Consider the following 18,723-nt stretch of genomic DNA (forward strand, 5'->3'; position numbering starts at 1 on the left):
GAGGGGGGAAAGCAGAGGCTCTCCGGTGTCGTGTCCCTACACTTACCCCTGCCCTGCACACACACACACACACACACACCGCCCTACATTAAATTTACAGTAGCATCTCTGGCAAGGAAATGCCAAAATGACAAAACTGGACCTCTCATTCCTGCTTTCTGGCACTTTTTCATAGCATGAGAAACTTGAACTTCAAAAGTAAGGAGGTGTTGAAGGGAAAATAGCAAAAGCAAAGGAATCCTGTTAGTTCTTTCTGCAGTGTCACACGAGTGCAAGCGCTGGCTCTTCGTGTAAAACACCTTCCCAGCAATATCCTTTTGAATGGCTTAACAGCATGTGCTTTGGAGAGCAGCCTCCAAGGTCGTACAAAATCTGAAACCCTTTCTCGTGCTAAGGAAGGGTGTGCCTGTCTCCGAGTTGCGTAATGGGAAGTTGGAACATTGTGTTATTAAAATTCTTGATGAAACTGCATAGTTAATCATCGCCCAAATAGCCCCTGCTTCTCTGCTTTTCGTTCTGGAGTAGAGGGGAGGTGGTTAGAGGGGTTGTCTTTGGAGGGAAAGGGAATTGAATATTGAAATGTGGCTTTCTTTATGACAAGGCACTAACACGACTCCCGTCTGTATTTAAATGCTGTTCCCAGGTTACGACTATGGCTATGTCTGCGTGGAGTTTTCACTCTTGGAAGAGGCCATCGGATGCATGGAAGCCAACCAGGTTGCTTTACACTTCGGTCAATGCTGCTAGAAGATTTATTTTCTTTTTTGGTGGGGTGGTGGAAAGCCAATGAGTGTGAGTTTTTTTTTTTGAACCGTTGAAAAGAAGATGTGTTCTTGTATAAAACCCAACGCTGCGGTTTAAATAATTGTTTCCAGAAACCTGCAAAGGGCTTAGAATTGGCAGTGTGAAGGAGCTGGACGCTGACCGGTCCGCTCTCCTCCCCAGCGTGTTTGGAGGCTGGTAGCTGACAGACTCCCCAACAGTCTTTGGCCCCGATGAGTTTGTACTCCCAGGGCCGATCCAGCTGGGAAGCACTTTGCTGGGACACGCACGTACACGCGTGGCTGTGGCTGGGGCCTCTGGTGCGCAGCCCTGAGCACGTGTGGACGGCCCGTCTTCGCGGGGGGTTCATCTTCAGTTGATCTCCCCATGGATCCGTCTTGTCCTTTGGCAAGCTGGAGGTGCGTACGAGGGCAGTTGCACCTGGTGAATCTGAAGGTTTCCAGCCCTTTAAATTGCAAGGTGGCTTAAATCCCCCGTGTCAGGTCAGGGGAAGCCTCCCCAGGACCTCCTGCTCGATGCTAGGGCTTTTGGCCACCACACAAGGGCCTAGACTTGTCCGAGAAGATACAGGATGCCATCCGCATGGGTGAGGATGCCTCTTTGCAGAGAAAGCCCTTTAATCATCGATCCCTGGTCCCTGTCTACATCCCGCCTTCCTCTTCCTGGTTTTCCTCAGTAAGGATTCATCCAGCAGGTTTTACCTGGGTTTTGCGTCTCGCTGTTAGCAGAGGAGCGTCGTGAGGCAGGCTGAGAGCTGGGCCTGTCTTGGAGGTCCCACTGAGCTTTTGCATTTGTCTCTCTTTGCAGTTACAGAGATACTGTCGCCTCTGAAAATGTTTTACGCAATATTCTGGTTGCTGGGAAAGAGCTGGCACATTCCCAGCGGTAGAGAAGGGTCACAGTGAGGGAAAGTTCCAAAATTGTTGTTATTTTTACCATTAGTGATGACTTTTTTTAAATTTTTTTTCCCCCTTAAGTGCTGCCACAACTCCTGATTTATTATCTTGTCACTGAGAAATCTGTGGTTATATATGACCCTCCTTTTAATCAAATACTTTTACATACAGTTTCCCCAGTTCTGCTTGGGTAAAACAGTGTCTCCCTGTGCAAAAGCCCATCCCAAATACCTGGGAATTTGGGAATACTTCCTCTTCCTGTTGTTAAAACCTGCCCCTTCTCCTACAGAGAACATCCCGGGGTGCTTGGCCAGGTTTTACCCACATCAAGTCCAATTAGGTCCGTTGCTGCAGCAAAGCGTTTGCAAGCACCTGGTCCTAAACTGAACAGAGAGCTCAAAGGAGCCCAATAAATCACTGAACGGCCACGGTGTTGTGGTGCTGCAGGAGTCCTTAGCTAGAGGAGGGAGGAACGGGCGCCCCGTGGCCCAGGGTGACCCAGGGACACGTGTCACCTCTGCATGGGCTCGTGTCGGTGCACGGCTCTTCATGGCCTCGGGTGGAATTTTTAAAACGTCGACTTTTAAGAAAGCCAGTCGGTCAGGTCTGCAGCTGGTCTGCTTCAGGGATGGAGGCTTTCAGTTCTCAGCAAAACACAAATCCAGGCATTCGGAAAGAGCGACGCAACTCGGTTGTGCTTAGGTGTTAGATCCCCCGGCTCCATCTCTTCAGGGTGGAGTTATACAAGACTGTTGCCTTCAATTGAGAATTAATCCTGATTTTTACAAGCTGAAAAAAAAAAAAACCTCATAACTTGTAGCTCAGCCTTAGCCTTTTGTAATTCAGCTGTTTATCAACTATCCTTGTCAAATCCCATTGATAGGAGAGCATAAATAGGAACTCAGCAGCAGCTCCTGTGACATCCGAGCACCTCCCTCGCTAACCTGCCTCTTCCTCGCTCTTCTGCTGGCCAGAAATGAGCAGCTTTTACAGAAAGAGCGTTTTAATGCTGTCCAATGCCTGTTTAGCTGCCCCAGCTTAGAGAACAACTGGTTACATCCCTCTATTGTGGAATTCCTGTAGCGTAAAGTCCTTTTCTTTTATTCAGCATTGGCTTAAGATCATTTCCCAATTTGCTGACTGCAGATTTACCAGGTCCAACTCTCACCATTCAGTGAGTCTAGGTGTGTATGTGACTGTGAGGTTTGAGGGGTCTTCCTAGTAAATACACCGTGCTCAAGAAAAACATCCATCCTCTGGGATGCCCTGGTTTTGTATGGGAGTTTCCTCCCACCCGTGTACCCTGCCGCAGTGCAAGTAACTAAAATAACCCCCCTTTTGATTGCTTTTCCTCGTTGATTGTTGTGCGGGCAATTTATTACAGCTCAAAGGCTGATCTAACGTATATTATGAAACGTGATGGTTGCTCTTATTGTTAGGCCAGAGGTGGTTTTGCTTAGCGAAGAGGCAGCTGTGCTGTCTTTGGGCTGGCTCTTGTGGGTCAGGAAGACTGGGTTCGAGCAGTGCTGCAGAACCCACCCTCGGGGCAGCTGGATGGTTCCGATAGTCCTGGTGTTGGTTGCTTGGTTGAGCTTGGCTGTTACCTGGCTTTGACGTTGACTTTTATGAGAGAAAATTTCTCTTTGTGTTGGGCTGCTTTGCCTTTGGGGAGGCAAAGGAATTTCAGTGGAAAATGGAGTTTGTCTGCGAAGTCGTGTGGCTTTTCCTGGATAATCTTTCCCTCCTCTATTCTTGCTTTCTAAGGTTGTGCTATGCTACGTGTTTAGCTTCTTGTGTTTCCTTTGCGTTCACTTGGCACAGCCCGCAGGGTTGTCCTTTCGGGGGGCACCGTCTTGGCTCCTCGGGCGACAACCCTGGGAACGTCCCCCATCCCAAATGGATTTGTTCTTGCCATGTGCTGGGATCTATTTGACTCCCTGATTTCTCTTTTCTCCTCCTCCTCCATCCATAAAAGAAGCACACATAAAAAGCTCATTTTTGGTTACAAGGAAGTCAGATGGGAAGTGAAGTAGCCTTTGGGCACTGTCATGTGTGATAAAGGCTGGTGAAGAAGGAGAAATGGAGGGATCCAGGCTCTGCTACGTGGAAGTCTTCCTCTTTCCACTCAAGTGGAGCTGCCTGTTATGCACATGGAAGCAGAGGAATTTGTTGGAAGCTTGACAGCAAAGGATTAGTTTTGACCGACAGTGCAGTAGTGTCTTCCGTGTTTCCTGCAATCTCAAACATAGCAACGCTGGCAGCATGACTGTTTCCCAGCTTTTCTTGCTCCAACCCCTTGCTCTTCCTCTCCTGCTTCTCGAGCAGGGGGTGAAATGGTCAAGTGGAAGCACGAACTTCTCCGTGTTCTTCCATAACTTGCTCTTGTGTCTGCTGCCCGGAGACGCCCACGCGTTTGGGACCTGCTGTTCTGCCCTGGTGCAGAAGGACCTGCTGTTCTGCCCTGGTGCAGACCTGCAGCTGGGCCCTTTGGGGAGCAGCCTCAGCTTCGTGGGGGTTTCCAGCTAAACATTGAAGAAGCTCGTGGTGCCCTGAGAAAGCTTCACCTCTGGTGAAATACAGCACTGGGATATTTCCCAAAGCCTGTTCTTGTGCGAGGAGCAAGAAACGGGCTGCAATTTTTGAGAGAAACTGCACATCCAAATACCTAAGAAAAACCTATGCTTTCCTTTGGGGAGACTATGTTGGGTTGTGTGTGTATACGGGCTGGGGATTTTTGCCTAAAATCCCCAAAACGCATCCGGGAACGGAGGATGCTGCGAACCCGGAGTGTATTCCCACCAGCTACCTGGTGTCCTTCACGTTTCTGACAAAGTCCCTCTGCCATAACGTGGCGTTAAGCTGTGGTCAGATGTGGTGTCAGGAATGAGCATGTCTCCACACAGACTGAGACCCGTTTGCCTGGGTGTCCCCAGGGCTGGGGTGGCCTTTGCCTGCGGTGTTTCCTCCTGGGTTATCAGCTGCCGCGGTGTCCTCCGGTTTCCTGCTGTATCTGCTGGGTGCAGGGCTTCTCACGGGCCGCATCCATCGAGTCATCCTCCTTTTCCCCAGATGAGCCTGTCCCGCTTTCAGCTGTGCGGATTTCTCCAGTTACTTCCCAGAGCCGCTTCCATGTGGAAGCACATCAACATCCCAGCGATTCAGCAAACCTGCAGATGAAGGAATAGCTGTGACGCACAGAAAGCTCCCCCTTCCAGGCTCCCGTGTCCTTGGGCGCGTGGCTTTCCGCGCAGCACGGCCGCGTGCTCCTCGGGCCTTGTCACGAGCTCGCCCAGGTCCCGCGTCCGTGGGGCTGCCGCTGCGTGTCACCCTTTGCTCATTCCTCGCGTTGTCCTTCCTGGCAGCTCTGTTCTGCCCTGTCTCTGGAAGCAAACCAAGTGCTAACCAGGTTATTTTAAAATAAAGCATGTTCTTAACTGCGAGTGTTAAAAGCGAAGCTGCATCTTCTGGCTTTGCTCTTACCTCTCAGCTTGCCACCTCGGCGTGCTCCTCTTGCAGAATCCTGTCCCTTTCCCTGCAGCCTCCCCTGTGCAGCGTGCCAGGGGTTGCATGCTCGGCTGCTGCCGCCAAACTCCTGCTCCATGGTGGGATCCCCCCGGAGGAGGCCTTCCTGGAGAGCTCCTCGCATCACGTAGCAGAACCTCCCGAGTGTCCCTGGCGTCTGTGTGACCACACGTGGGACACGGCAGCGGGTGTCTCCGCACTCGAACGTTGCGGCCGTTGCAGAATCGTCCGCTCCTGCTGCTGAAGCTCCTTTGAGCCGCTGTATAAATAGGTTATTCCTGCTGTATAAACAGGTTATTCCAGGTGAAACCCTTCTACAAAATGAAGCTGCCTCTCTTGCTGTGGTCCTTGGACAGTGATTTTCTGGTTACTTGCTTTTCTCTTGTTGGTTGACACTAGCGAATGTGTGATGGTGTCACTGTGAAACATCCCTTCCTTCCATATAGATCTTAAATGCCTTGGTGATGAAGTGTTCCTCTGAGACAGATGCTCTAATTCAAGTGCCAGGAGCTTGAGCTGGCAGGATGGAGCAACGTTTAAATAACTTTATCTGTAAGTAATTGCCAAGACAAGCGCCCAGTCTTCCCCAGCTGCCTGATTTATGGTGTGATTTGCAAGTGCTCACAGTGCTGCATTCACTAAGGTGGCCTGGGACGGGCGCTTCCAAGCGAGGATGCCCTGTTGGGCAGCAGGACCTTTGGCTGGACCTGGTGTGGCTGTTGCAAAATGATGGTACACGCGAGCTTTTGCTTGCAAGTGTGAAATGCAGCATGCCCAGCAGTTAAACCTGCTCCCTGCCTCTTCTGCAGGGCTAAAATTACATCCTAGAGCACTCGCTGGCAGAGCAGAAACCTCAGGAACAGCTTGATTTCAGTCGCTGCCAGCGCGCGGAGCTCCTCCCTGGACAAGATGCTGCTTGGCATGCTGTTCCTTTGACTTAGTTTGTTGCTGATATTTTGCCTTGAGCTCCAGCGCTGTGTTCCCTGGCCGCGAGTGCGGGATGCAGATACTGCTCGCTCTGTGTAACCATCAGGTCCTCTCCTCCCAGCCACTTGCTGGAATATCCTTGTGTTCGGGAGGGCAACTCAAGTCTCAAATGCTACATCAAGTACAGATTATCCTTAAAACAAGGGGCAGGATTTTACCCAAGAGCGTGGGCTGTTCCTCGTCACAGGTTTTGTGGGTTTCGTCGTGTTTGCATTCGAGTTTGGCTTTATAGGAAGTTCTGTAGAATATCTGAGCATGTTGTTCTGTAACTGATTGGAAGTTATTTTTCACTGTAGCATCAAAAGTGCTTCGGAGGAGCGTGGTAAATCAGCAGTGCTACTGAGAGGGGCTTGGAACAGAGGGATGGATTGAGTCTGAAGCCAGCTGGTGACTTCAGAAGAAGCAGTAAAATTCCTTGATCAAGCTCCTCTGTGCAAGTCGCTAGGGCTCAGGCCACTAATTTGTTTTGGCGCTTTGAAGTCATCCATTAAGTAAGCCAACAATTAATAAAGCTACAGATGCCCTATCAGAAATTCCCTCTGTAGTCTTGAGAGTGGACGGTGCTGGTGTGGCTGAAATTGCTTAAAGGAAGCACGGCGGCAGTGAGGGAAATATCTGGAAAAAAATCAACCTGTGCATGATTCCTGGGCTCAAGGAAGGCAGAAGAACTGTTTTCTCCTCTTAAAAGAGCCATATTCAGATTGCTTTTCTGCAGAAGTATGGGATCTATCTATGGGATAAATACTGTGAGTTGGGTTTTCTTAAGAATGTGGGTTTTGGTCTGATTTTCTCCCAGTCAGGTTTGTGATGGCCTCTTGTAAGTCAAGGAAGTTGGGGATCTTTGAATCGGGATACGTTCAAAATGATTATCTTGCATTTTACCACTTCTGCTCAGATTATTGGAAAGTTTCAAGTAAAAGGCTAAATATAGATGTTCCACGGTTTGAAGATGCAAGATCAAAGCTCAGGGAAACAGCGGGCAGTCAGCAACTTTGATGGGAGAACTTCTGTTTCTGCAGAGCTGGCCTGCAGCTGCCTTGGGCATGAGGTTCCTCACGAGTAAGGAAATACGGCTGAAGTGGAGAAACAGGGGCAGAAACGTCCGAATGGACGATGGTGTCTGTTACCTACTGATCAAAGAGCTTGAGGGAAACGGGCCTTGACTCAGAAAGGCACCCAGTGTTGTCCACCTCATTCCCTTGCAAGCCATGGGGCATCTTCAAGGCTCTTGATACAGCTTAAATTCCTACAGAAAGTCCCAACTCCCCTCCACGTGCTGCAGGAAGAGCCCGGAGGTGGCGGTGGCCCTTCTAACCCAGTGTGTGTGAACGGGGCAGCAGCTGGGTGCGTGGGAGCTCCTCGGTGCCACCGGGTGACTAGTTTGCTGCCTCTTTGGCTATGAGGAAGAGGAGCATCCCCAGCGCTTTGCACGGCCAGTGAGTGGAGTGAGTCCTGTGTTCTGCAGGTGGAGCAAGCTGCTTCCAAAAGCAGATCTCCCAAAGGACAGTGAACTGAGATCTGATGGGTCACATAATGGATTACACTTCTAATGAAGCTCAAGGTTGCAAAGCTCTAAGCCTGCCATGTAAATATTTAGATCTCTGAAAGTATCTGCTTTAGAACAAAAAGAGCCAAGTATTTCTTGATTGTTTATAAACAACGGGGGAGAGCTTAGTTTTTGTGACATGCAGTAGATGACTTAGCAGAACATTAGCAACATTCAGATGGGTTTCATGTACCTCATTTGAGCCAGGATGGCAGTAAAAACCCAAGCAAACTAATGCTGTATTTTTCCATCTTTGGTGTCAGGAGCAGAGTTAACAGAGGAAGTGATTTTTAGTCCTCGGAACGTAATATCTGCTTTCTGTCATAGAAAATCAGGCTGAGATCTCACTAAGAATGTGTTGTAGTCCTAGGTGAAGGCCTGCTTGGCTCTTCCCAACTTGGACATCACCGGAGAGCAGGGCCAAGGGTTTATTCTTCTTGGCCGTGTGTTCTTCTGTGCTTTGTCTGTTTGAGGTCAATATTCCTCCTGTACCTCTGCTTTCTTCTCTGTCCGTTGCACTCAATTAACTTCCTGGTTTTTCTGCTTCCAGCATGTATAGGGGCATCATTAAATATAGGAGATGCCCTTCATGGTGGGCATCCCTGGGTGACAGAGTCCCCAAGAAGGATGTCTGTGCCCGCTGGTTTTCCCTGCCTGATGCATAAGGTGCAGCCAAGCTGGGGCAGGAATTTCCATCCTGAGGAATTCCCATCCATGCCGTCACGCTCCTGGTGCCCTTCCCCAGGCAGCACCCTTGGATCTTTCTCTTTTGGGAATTGGTGCCAGGCTCCATCTTTTGCCACTAGCTGGAGTCTGGGGAGGTAGAGAAGTGCCATCTCCAAGGGCAGAACCTACCCACAGGGGTTGCTGCCTCCCAGCCACGCGCTGGGTCTGGGATGTCCTGCCGGGAGCTTTCCTGAGCGCCGGCTGCAGGGAGGACGCAGGGAAGATGGCCCTAAGCGCCTCATTAGTTGAAGGCAGAAGGGAGTTTTGGGGCTTGTCGGGGGGAGAGCAGCCTCTGGACTGTTCTGCCCGTCACGCTCTGCGCGCTCCTAACCCACACCGGCTGCTCCGCCGAGCGCCCGGCGCTCTGCTCAGCACGCGGGTCAGGCTGGGTTGGAACTGACATGCAATCTCCTGCTTGAATGTTTGGGCTAAAGGGCATGTTTTTATTTTGTGTGGGATCTATAAATGCATAATCAAATACACTGGATGGCCTAGGAATAACTTTGCTCCGTGACGGTAATTTTTCCAACGTGCTTTTTCCCCTTGGGATTGATCTTTAATGTGCTGCGAGTTTGGATACGGTGTTTAAAATGTCTAGGTCAGGAGCTGGGCCTTTCCTCCTTGTCCTCACAGCTTCCTATGGCCCTGAAGAGTTCCAAAGTCCCCCTGGGTGATGCCTGCAGGAAGGGCCTGGAGTGGATTAGTGCATAGGATTGCATTGTGCTAGCATTGCTTAATCTCTGTGTTGTTTAACAGTCTTGTGGGATGAGCCAACCTTTGAACAAGAAGGTGGCTGTGTAGGTATTGAGAAATAGGGCCAGGCACCAGAGCAGCAGTTTGGAAACTCCCAAGTGTTCCTCACATCGAGGATACAAGCTGGTTCACGCTCTTTTTAGGCACTGGGGCAGGTTTCTGACTCGCGTGGCGTCGTAGCTCACCCTCTAGCAAGTCCTCAACCCACCCCACGTTTCTCTTAGCTGTGGCACCGGGGCCTTGGTGCTAACAGCAAAGCAGAAAACTTCTTCCCACCCAAGAGCCCTGAACTCTGCTGCCCCATAGTAGGTAAAGGTGGGTGGACGGTGGGTGAAGGGTCTGCTGGGCCCAACTGGATCAAAGAAAGGGCTGCCAAAGCATTATAGATGATGCATTTCAGATCATGGACATCCCAAACCTGGTCCTATAGCCTGTCGAGTCCCGAGGCACTTGGTTGTTGGTCGCAGCACAGAGCTTTGTCCTCCTTGGAGCTTGCCCGTGCCGGCTGTTTAGGTGGTGTTCTCCGGATCGGGACTGTGTGCGCTCACAGCGGAGCACCCGCTGTGGTTAAAACAGAAGCACTTTGGTGTTTCCTAACTTGGAAAAGAATTGGAGGTCAAGAGCAATAAAATGTAGAGAACTGGCATAGTCGAGGAGGGAGCTTTGCAAAAAGGGTGAGATGTGGGGAGATGGGGTGCAGAAAATTCCTGGGGTTCAGTATGACTGATGTGCCGGGAATTTGTCAAAGGATAAATTGAAGGAAGAGAACAGGAGGTGTCTTGGTGGGGTAGGTAATGTGTCTGTGGAAATAGGAATGTGATTGAAGGATGCTGGAGGAAGTGGTGACTTCTGCTCAAGGACAAATGACCTGGGGAACCAGAAGGAAAGGGATGCCCAAGGAAGGCCATCTGGGAGCAAGCAGAAATGGGAAGTTGGGTCATGGAGATGGTCCCAGTGCAAGTGGGCAATGAGTTTTGCATGAAAGGGGTTTGAAAAGAGGCACCAAGTGTTGCCTGGGATAAGATCATCCCTATAGAGCACCTCAATTTGGTGTATTTAGCGCCTGCATCTGTAGCACTCCTAAGTTCTCCTAGTTGTGCAGCTCCGTGTCAGTGCGGTTTTGTGTGATGTTCCCGAGCCGTGCCCTGCTCGCTCAGCGCTGCTGACGGCACCTTTGGGCTCCTGCTCTCAGACCTCCCCTGCTCAGAGTCGCTGCCAGACTCATTTCAGCGTTGGTCTCCATGGACCAATGTGCATAGCAAGGGCTCTTGGATCCCTTCGGGGATGTAACCATTCCTCAGAGATCCGCCGCTTCTCCGACCATCGTCTTCCTCTGCGTGGCTTGGATGCTCATTCCCGCTGCCAGCTGCTCTGTGGCAGAGTTTGGGACACCAAGAGGTCAGGGCAATAAAAAAGAAGTCGATGGAGGAGGCCAAGAGCTGTGGAGGAAAGTGCCGCTGCACCCCTGCCCCTTTTTTTCTGTCCTTCTGCAGGAACTTGCTGAGAGTTACCGTTTCTGTAGGAAACACCGGCTCAGTTGCACATCACCAGGCTGCAGTGCTCGTTCTGCTTCTGCTCTCCCCATCGTGCTGTTTCTTGGTGTTTAGTTACAGACGGGCTGGGGTTTGTGGGCTCACAGCTCTTCTCAGCTGCCTCTTGTCAGAGGTGAGCAGATGCACTGCCTGTTGCTCTGCAGAACCGGCTCTCTTGTGCGGCAGCTGCCCAAAAACCTGGAGATAGAACCTCAGCATATGGACGGATCGGGGTGAAAAGCCAGTTTCTGGGGCTGAGATGATTGATTTTTAACAGTGCAGCTGCTCTCCTGCCTTCCCTGGGGTCCTGCTGCTGGCCCCCGTCCCCAGCAGCTCCTGCCTCATGAGTCCCACCTGGAGATGGAGATGTGCAGGGCCGGGGAGCTTTGGCGTTGGGCCCTGTCTCTGTTTTCATGCGAGGTCGAATCCGTGCGGGTGAGAACGCTGCGCTGCTCTTGCCACCTTCCCTTCCTCCGTCGTACCGAGCCGGCAGCCCCGCAGTAAAACACGGTCAGGTTATGTGGCTGGCGCTGGGCTGCTTCCATTTGCTTTTGTAATCCTCACTCAGAACCAAAGAGGAGAAAAACCCTGAAAGCAGGGTAAAAAAACAGGGAAATAACCCAGCTGCACCGTCGGTCTGATCCAGCCTCCTGCCTCCCTGTGCTCCGATCCACCGTACCCTGAGGATGGTGGGATCCTGCTGCCCTAGGAAGCGCTGCTGCCACCGTGGGCATCTCCGGTGCCATGTGGGCTCCCCGAGGCAGGAGAAAATAAGTCTTTAATTAATTTGAATAGTTTTAAACATGATTGTTTCATAATAACTCTTGGCGTAGCTGTCCTAATTATAATAAATACGCATCAGAAGGCTGGATTAACATCATACGAGCAAGGTCAGTTTTGATGCTTTAATTTGTCTGCTTTGCCCTGCTGCCTGTAAGCGGAATTTTGCTGCAGCTTTGTGTGCAATTTCTTTTGTTTCAAAAGATATTGTCAGTTCATTTTTAGCAGTGGAAATATGCCAGTGCTCTACCTTGACTGTTACTTAGCAAGATGGATACCGGAACCTTTCCTTTCGTGGCACAGATAATTTTGCCTTTAATTAAAGTGTGTGAGCACTGTAAGGGAATGAGCAGTGGGGTGGTGATTGGTTTTGCATCCGAACCAGCCCCCTGAGGTCTGAATGCAGCTTGCTCGTGCCCCGGGCACGTGGGAATGCGTTCGTGTGATTCCAGCTCCTCATAGCCGGGGGGAAAACTTCACCTCGCCCATCCTCCTGGATCCGGGGGCTCCACAGCTCAGCCTTGGGTTCCTTGGGATCCGTGAAGCTGGGAATGACGCTCGTCTTTGCACTGAGCTGGGTACCTGGGGCCCTTCTTGGGACGAGGGTCTGTGACCTGCAGTGTCCATCCCGCTGGATACACTGGAGCGGATCCGCGTCTCCGTGGAGTTTGGCAGCCCCTTTGTCAAAGCCTGACCCGTGGGGCGAGTACTTGGAGAGGTGTCAGCTCCTTGCTAGCAGGCCCTGAAATGAGATTTCACTCTGGCTTTAAATGTTGGGCCCTGTTTGGTTAAAGCAAAAGACAGGTTTGATCTGAGGGACTGCGCCATAGTGCAGAAGCTCCTGACATCTCAGGTTTTCAAGCCGCGCTTGGAAGCTCCAGGGTTTTCCCAGAGGGAGAATTTGGGAAAGCTCTGGCATTGGTGACATGTTTCTTTCTGCAATCTCTGTCTTGGGGAGAGCGGAGCCGCGTTGCTCGTGCCATTACCCCTGCTAGGAGTGCGCTGGTTTCGGTCTTAGGTTTTGGGCCATCTTTGCCATTTAGATAGCACAGAGGTGTCTGTAGTGCTTTTCATTTAACTGCCTTTAGTGACAGCAACCTTGGAGGCTGCTGTAGTAGAACCGGTGTCCCGTTATTGAAGTGTTGTGCTCAGGTGATAAGCTGTACCCAAAATACTTCGGGGAAAAGTGTCATCATCTGTGACTATCCTGGCTGAGAGATGTCTCCTTGTTCTTTCTCTCTTCTAAAATAATTTCCAGCTGGTTCTTGTGTTTTGGAGGATCTCTCCTATAAATGTGGCAGGGCACTGCTGCTTCATGTGCTGTCCCCATAGGCTTTGCACTTTCCTGGTGTCACTCTTGAGAACCACCCAACGATGGGATTGCTGCCAGCAGTATTTACACACTGGGTTATTAGTAATTTTTATTCCAGGGGATGCAGATTTTTTAGGAAATTTAGTTGCAATGAGGTTATTTTCCATTGTGTCCTTTAGACTGGACTCCTGGACTCCTGTATTACATCTTTAGGAGACCTCTAAGCAGTAAAACATGTATAATTATGTGTGAAAGGCATCTAGCAATAACATAACACATGGATCCCAGCAATAAAGTGTTGAGGCTCCGTTTTGATTGATCTGGAGATTCAGAGTGAAGAGTAAAAGCTGCTGCTACCTGAAAGGTTTGCATTTCCATCACCAAAGAGCTCTGTATTTCAGTAGGGCAGAGCTGCACTGCCTTCCAACCCCTTCCCTAGCAAGCCTGCTCTGTGTTCCCTCTTAATTTTGAGGGAGAAGCTCTTTACTGGGAGGACCAGAGAGATGGTCCTTTAGCAAAGCGATTTGAAAAAGAAAAGCCCGAATTGCTCAGAAGTTCAGGGCATGGAAAATCCCAAAGAAGGGAATTAACAAGCCCAGCGCAGGTGAGTTGCTTAGAGAACCATGATAAAATATGTGAATAGAGAGGAGATCATTGCAGGCTGGGTAACACCATGCTGTGCCCTGTCCTTGGCTTTGCTTTTCTTTGTGCTCTCCTTGGAAGCCTTTGTAGCTTCACAAAGACCTGCCCAGTAGGAACCAGCGAGCTGAAAGCTAAGGAGTTTTATCCAAAGTGTTTTGTCGGGGAAAGGAACAAGATATAACTGAAGAAGCAGCAGCAGCAAAGAGGTTTAGAGAAAAGAGAGGTTTTGAAAATGCCTGGGCTGGAATCTGTTAACAAACTGAGGAATTTGCAAATCCCTGAGATACTAAATCAGGACAACGTGTGTCCTAAGTGAAAGACACGTTTTGCTGTGTTAAATGATGATTGCAACCTGGAAAACGACTTTATTAAAAGGAAATCAGAGCTTGAAAAATGAGCAGGCAATCAGCGGGGCGCTAAGGAAATTAGTGATTATGCAAGTGACACCTTTGGTAGTCTCCGAGAGCTGAATTACAGCAGAGACCAGCACCACATGTACGTTAAAAAAATGTATCTTCCATAAAGAGAAAAACAAGAGGTTGCTGGCAAGCTGCATCCTCCTCAGCCCTGTGCTGCTGCTCCCGCCTGCAGAGCAGCGTTTAACAGCTGCATAGCAGAAAGGAAGCCTTAAAAGTGTTAAAGATGCTTAGGCTGGGGGGAACAGGCCGACTGTGGTCCATAAAGAGCGGGTTGCAGAGGAGGGAGGCAGTGAAACCCTGCCCTATGGCACGAGCAGCGCCAGGAGGGCCCCTCTCCTGCCGTGCTCTCCCACTCTTCCCTCTGCCTTCCTTACTCTGGAGCGTCTCCGTCGCAGGCAGCACCGCGGTGAGCACACGGCTATAGCACGAGTTCGGAATATCAGCACAGAGAACGCGTTTCCTTGTGCTCACGGCTTGCTCCGGAGCGCCCCGAGAGCTGTTTGCAACTCCCTGACGCCCACCTGGACCTTCAAGGAAGGGGCTGGAAGAGCAGCTGCTCCCCTGGAGCTCGGGAGCTGGGGGCCCGAGCCGCAGCGTGGGCTGGTGGTGGTGAAGGCAGCCCGTGAGGTTCAGCAACGCCCCCGGGACGCGCGACGTCTCCTGAGCTGCTGTCCTCGTTGCACTGTCCCTGCACACCGTTGCTGCCACGCTGCAGACCGAGTTTTTGATTTATTGGTGTGTGTTTGCTCTGCTGTTCCTGCATTGATCATCTTTCCCCAGTGTAAGTGTGTCCTGGAGCGGCCAGGTGTAACGTACGGAGAAGGCTGAGATGATCCCTGGCCTTGAAAGATCCCACGTGGCTGAAAATAATCCTGGGAATCACTAGCAAGGTCCCGTTGTGGTGCTGGAGAGCTGAGCTCCGTCAGGAGCCCCGTCTGCTCCCGCTCGGCCTGCATCCCGTGTGCCCGGGCACAGGCCACATCCGCGTGTCCTGGGCGGCACCGGGAACGCCGCTGCCTCCCGCCTCGGCAGCCCGCTCCGAGCGAGCTCCCGAGCAACCTCCGAGGCGTTTTCCTCCTTAAACCCCCTGGCCCGGGCTGCATCCCGGCAGTGGGGGCTCCCTCCGCGTGGTGCGGTGCACCCCGAGCGGCTCCGCGGCTGTGCCCTGCCTGGAGACCATCCCCACGGGGCCGGGCTCCCCGCGGGGGCTCCGTGGCTCCCGAGCCCGTCGCCGCGTTTCCTTAGAGGAAAGGCAGGCACGAAGCCTGACACCGGGATCGTGCCGCTGCCGCTGCGTTCCTCCTCGGGCAGCAGCCGGCTGGCGTGAAGGAGCTGGTCCAGCTGCCCCTTTCCGGCACGAGCGCCGAGGCAGGCTCACGCAGGGCCCGTGCGGTGCTCCGGTTACTCCATCCCTGCTCCTCCTGGCAACGTTTGCTCTGGAGCACATCCGCAGCTCGGTAGCTCAGTGCTAGAGCAGGACGCAGGCGGTTTCCCTGCCGCTTCCATGGCAAAGCTCCTGCAAACTGAGCGGGGTGACTTTCTCCCCTTCTCCGTTTCACTTGAAACGAGACCTTTAGAAACGGGAGCTTTAACCCCTTCCTTTGCCTTTGACACCTCGGTGCGCCGGGCACGCCGGTCACTCTCCGCGTTGTCTCTGCAGGGAACCCTCTCGATTGGCGGCAAGGAGGTGACCCTGGAGTACACGCCGTGCCCGGAGTTCTGGCGCTGCAAGCGTGTGAGTACGCGTCAGAGCAGCCCGCCCTGCTCCCCGGCTCGCTCCGGCAGGGCTAGCGAAGAGCATGAGCCGTGTCCAGCCTTAAGGGCGAAACCTGTCCTGAAGCTCTTGCATCTTCCCCTACTAGCTATGAGCCAGAGCTCGGGTGCCAGTTTTGTCCCCATGCTCTTCCCATGGCTCCTCCAGGACAGATGTTTCCACCTACAGTTGCCTGGGGCAGATGCTAGAGCAAAGAGCTGGGCTTGTAGCCCTGTTCTTTGTCCCTGACTGCCAACCAAGACGTGGTAGCAAGTTGGGAAGGGATTCGGTTTGGGGCCGACATCATTTGGGAGGGGGAAGGTCCAATCTGGGTGAAGCACCTGAGCGGTGTGAGCAAATCTGGGCTCAGAAGTTGTGTGGAAATTGCTGTTCGTGAGCCAGTCCCAGCTGAGAGCTGTGCGAGCTCTTCCCTCTCCCCCTGCCTAGGCTACCATTGCCCGTCCCCCCTCTCCCAGACTCCCACTGCCACTTTTCCATGGCTATAACTTGCTTTCCAAAAGCCCTGCCGGGCTTGGCCCCCTGGAATACGCTGCTCCCGCCGCCTTCGGGACGCGCCTCCTCATGCTCTCCGTCTTCCATTGCAGTGCAAGGTGTGTACTGTGGGCTACCGCTCCTCCTGCTCCTACTGCAAGCTGCCGAGAGACGGTGAGTGAATCTGCTGCTCCCCCTTGTGCTTCGTTTGTTAAAAGCTTCCTCTGCCCTAACAAGTGAGCCTGGGATCGCTGTGCCCGTGGTGGCAACGCTCTGGGGCACTGTTAGTCTTGCTTCGTCTAGACCCTTCTCCCCGTCCGCTGCAAAGATGTTGCGGGTAGATGTGCAGCTCCCAGGCTCTCTGCCCTTGCGAGGCCTTGTGGAGAGGACCCACCTTTGGTTGGAGGGAGCTAGTGCCAAAACACATTCCCTTCAGGATCCGCTTCCTTTTGGATGAGCGGGTGAACCGGGTGCTGGATAAGCCTCAGCCCCGCTGTTGTTTTTCCAGCCAGTTCCTGGCTTTGTTGCTCACTCGCCCAAAGCAGAAGGTCATTAAAATATGTGCTGGTGCACAGCGCTGTCCCTGCGGGTCCCCTACTTGCCTGGCACCGTGGCAGCAGCGTCACGGAGGCAGAGCCCGTGCAGCTGCCTGCCTTGGCCAGCACAGCTGCAGGTTGTAATCAAACTGCTGAGGAGCAAATGAAACAGAGCCTTTAAGGTGCTGTGAGGAGTGATTGTGCACAGGCCTCTTACTGCCTTGGGTTTGGGTATTTTTTGGATTGTGATAATGCTTGTAATAAGGTAACCCCTGTATGACTCTCTCTTAATTGCAAAATGAAATAAGTCTCCGGGTATATGCAGTCATTACTGCGGCTTTGCATGAGCCTTTGCCTGCTGTGTGACTGATGGTCTTGAGATGAATTTAACGTGTGTCTCTTACAGGGAGCAGAGCAGGCCCCGAGTCCAGAGGTGGCCCTGAGGGAGAGGACACGCTGGCTGAGCAGGAATTCAGTAAGAACTGCTCTCTCTGGGCTTGTGCTCATGCGTTTTGGGGGTGGAAGTTGTTTAAGGGCTGTGTTTTTAAAGGTATGGATGAAAACGCGTAACTTGCACGAGCTGTTCTCACTGCTGCTCGTGCAACCAAGTTTACGTGAGGTGCCGCTTGTGGAGAGTAGCCCAAAGTCTACAGGCCACATGCCAGAGATGAATTAGTGCAGGACTATCCGACATGAGCTGTGCTCACAACCAAGAGGTCAGCGCGCAGCTGCCTCAACGTTTGGGTGCCAATGGTTGCAAGTTCCCGCTGCCCAAAGATGCTTTGTGGGGGCATCTAAAGGTGCAGCTTCACTGTGCCAGGTCTTGAGCTCTCATTTCTTCCTCTTAGTGGGAAGGAGTCTCAAGATCTCAACAGCAGGTAAAGCCTGGGGGCCTCTGGCTTTGCTACCCCACAGCTTAGACTTACTTTCCCAACAGCTTTAGAATCTCAAAGCAAGGATGTCTTTTGAATTGAGACCTGATATTTCAGGAGACCTCAAGCACAGATTCTTGGGGGACTTTGATTTTCTTTATATTGCATGGCTAGGCTGTAGTAAGAGGGGGTTCCATATAGTGTCTGCCTCGTCTGTGGGTGAGTGGGTGCCTAATAAAACTCGGGGATTGAATTATGCTGCATTTCACTTAGTAGTCATAGCTGTCTGGCCCTAGTTTTATTTTAACATAAAGATAGGATGACAGTTACTAGTCTATGATGCTGCTCAGCCACGGATGTTCAAGAATAGATCAGGCAGAGTAACAATATCACTACAAGGTGGGTTCTTGTGGACCTGGATGGACCAAATCCATCCCTGATGCACGGTTGGCCAGGGAAAAGCCAGTACCAAAAGGAGGCAGAAAACCCTCTTGGTGAAGGGCTCAAATGTGAAACAAGGCAATGGAAGGGTGAGTTTGTGTATCTTGTTTTCCCTTTCCACACTTTGTGTCTATAAAGTGTTAAGACGTTGGTTACATAAATGCATAGTAGGTTAAATAGTCTTTTCCAAAGTCAGCTGCTCCCATTGCCAGAGGACAGTGGAAGAAAACATTTGCTGAAACACTGAATATGGAGCCAGTCTGTATATCTCTTCTCTAATAGCAGAGACAAAGCTTGAAAAACCTGAGCAAGAGCTGTCAGGACAGCCAGAATCTCCCAAGCAGCCTCTGCAGCCCACAGCTCCCGCTCCACAGCCGGAGTGCCAGCCTCAGGAACAGGAGCCCAGGAAGAGAGATGAAGGGAGAGAGCGGCGGCCCTCGCAGGAGAAGAGACGGGACGTGGACCGGCACCAGGACCTGCCTGCCCAGAGAGAAGCAGAGGAAACGACGCCGCAGGACGGCGGAGGAAGCCGAAGTGAGTGGCAGAGGGGACAAATCTGGACTCCCAGTGATTGTGTTGTGTGAGACCATCAGCAAAAGGGATAGCTTTTCCCTAAAACCTCAGGACGATGTTTCCATATGGTAAAAATCCATGGCATTGGGTGCAATGACGGGGTCTCCAAAGGTGCTGGCAAGTTCCCTTTAGGCAAGTTCAATCAGGGTAAGGTGTCT

The 18,723-nt window shown here is 51.8% G+C and overlaps 1 protein-coding gene across 1 annotated transcript in view; it reads left to right on the plus strand.

The window, feature by feature from the left end:
- RBM6 (RNA binding motif protein 6) overlaps positions 1–18,723 on the plus strand; it is a 44,620-nt gene that overhangs the window by 15,551 nt on the left and 10,346 nt on the right. Inside the window, exons 6-10 of the mRNA XM_088527332.1 lie at positions 644–717; positions 15,559–15,633; positions 16,257–16,317; positions 17,086–17,154; positions 18,275–18,526. Of these exons, the coding sequence (XP_088383458.1) occupies positions 644–717; positions 15,559–15,633; positions 16,257–16,317; positions 17,086–17,154; positions 18,275–18,526 (531 nt within the window). The remainder of the gene's footprint in view (positions 1–643; positions 718–15,558; positions 15,634–16,256; positions 16,318–17,085; positions 17,155–18,274; positions 18,527–18,723) is intronic.

Source organism: Tinamus guttatus, unplaced genomic scaffold (assembly GCF_059628265.1).
Source record: "Tinamus guttatus ecotype Peru unplaced genomic scaffold, ASM5962826v1 Tinamus_guttatus_pri_ptg000026l, whole genome shotgun sequence".
NCBI lineage: Eukaryota > Metazoa > Chordata > Aves > Tinamiformes > Tinamidae > Tinamus > Tinamus guttatus.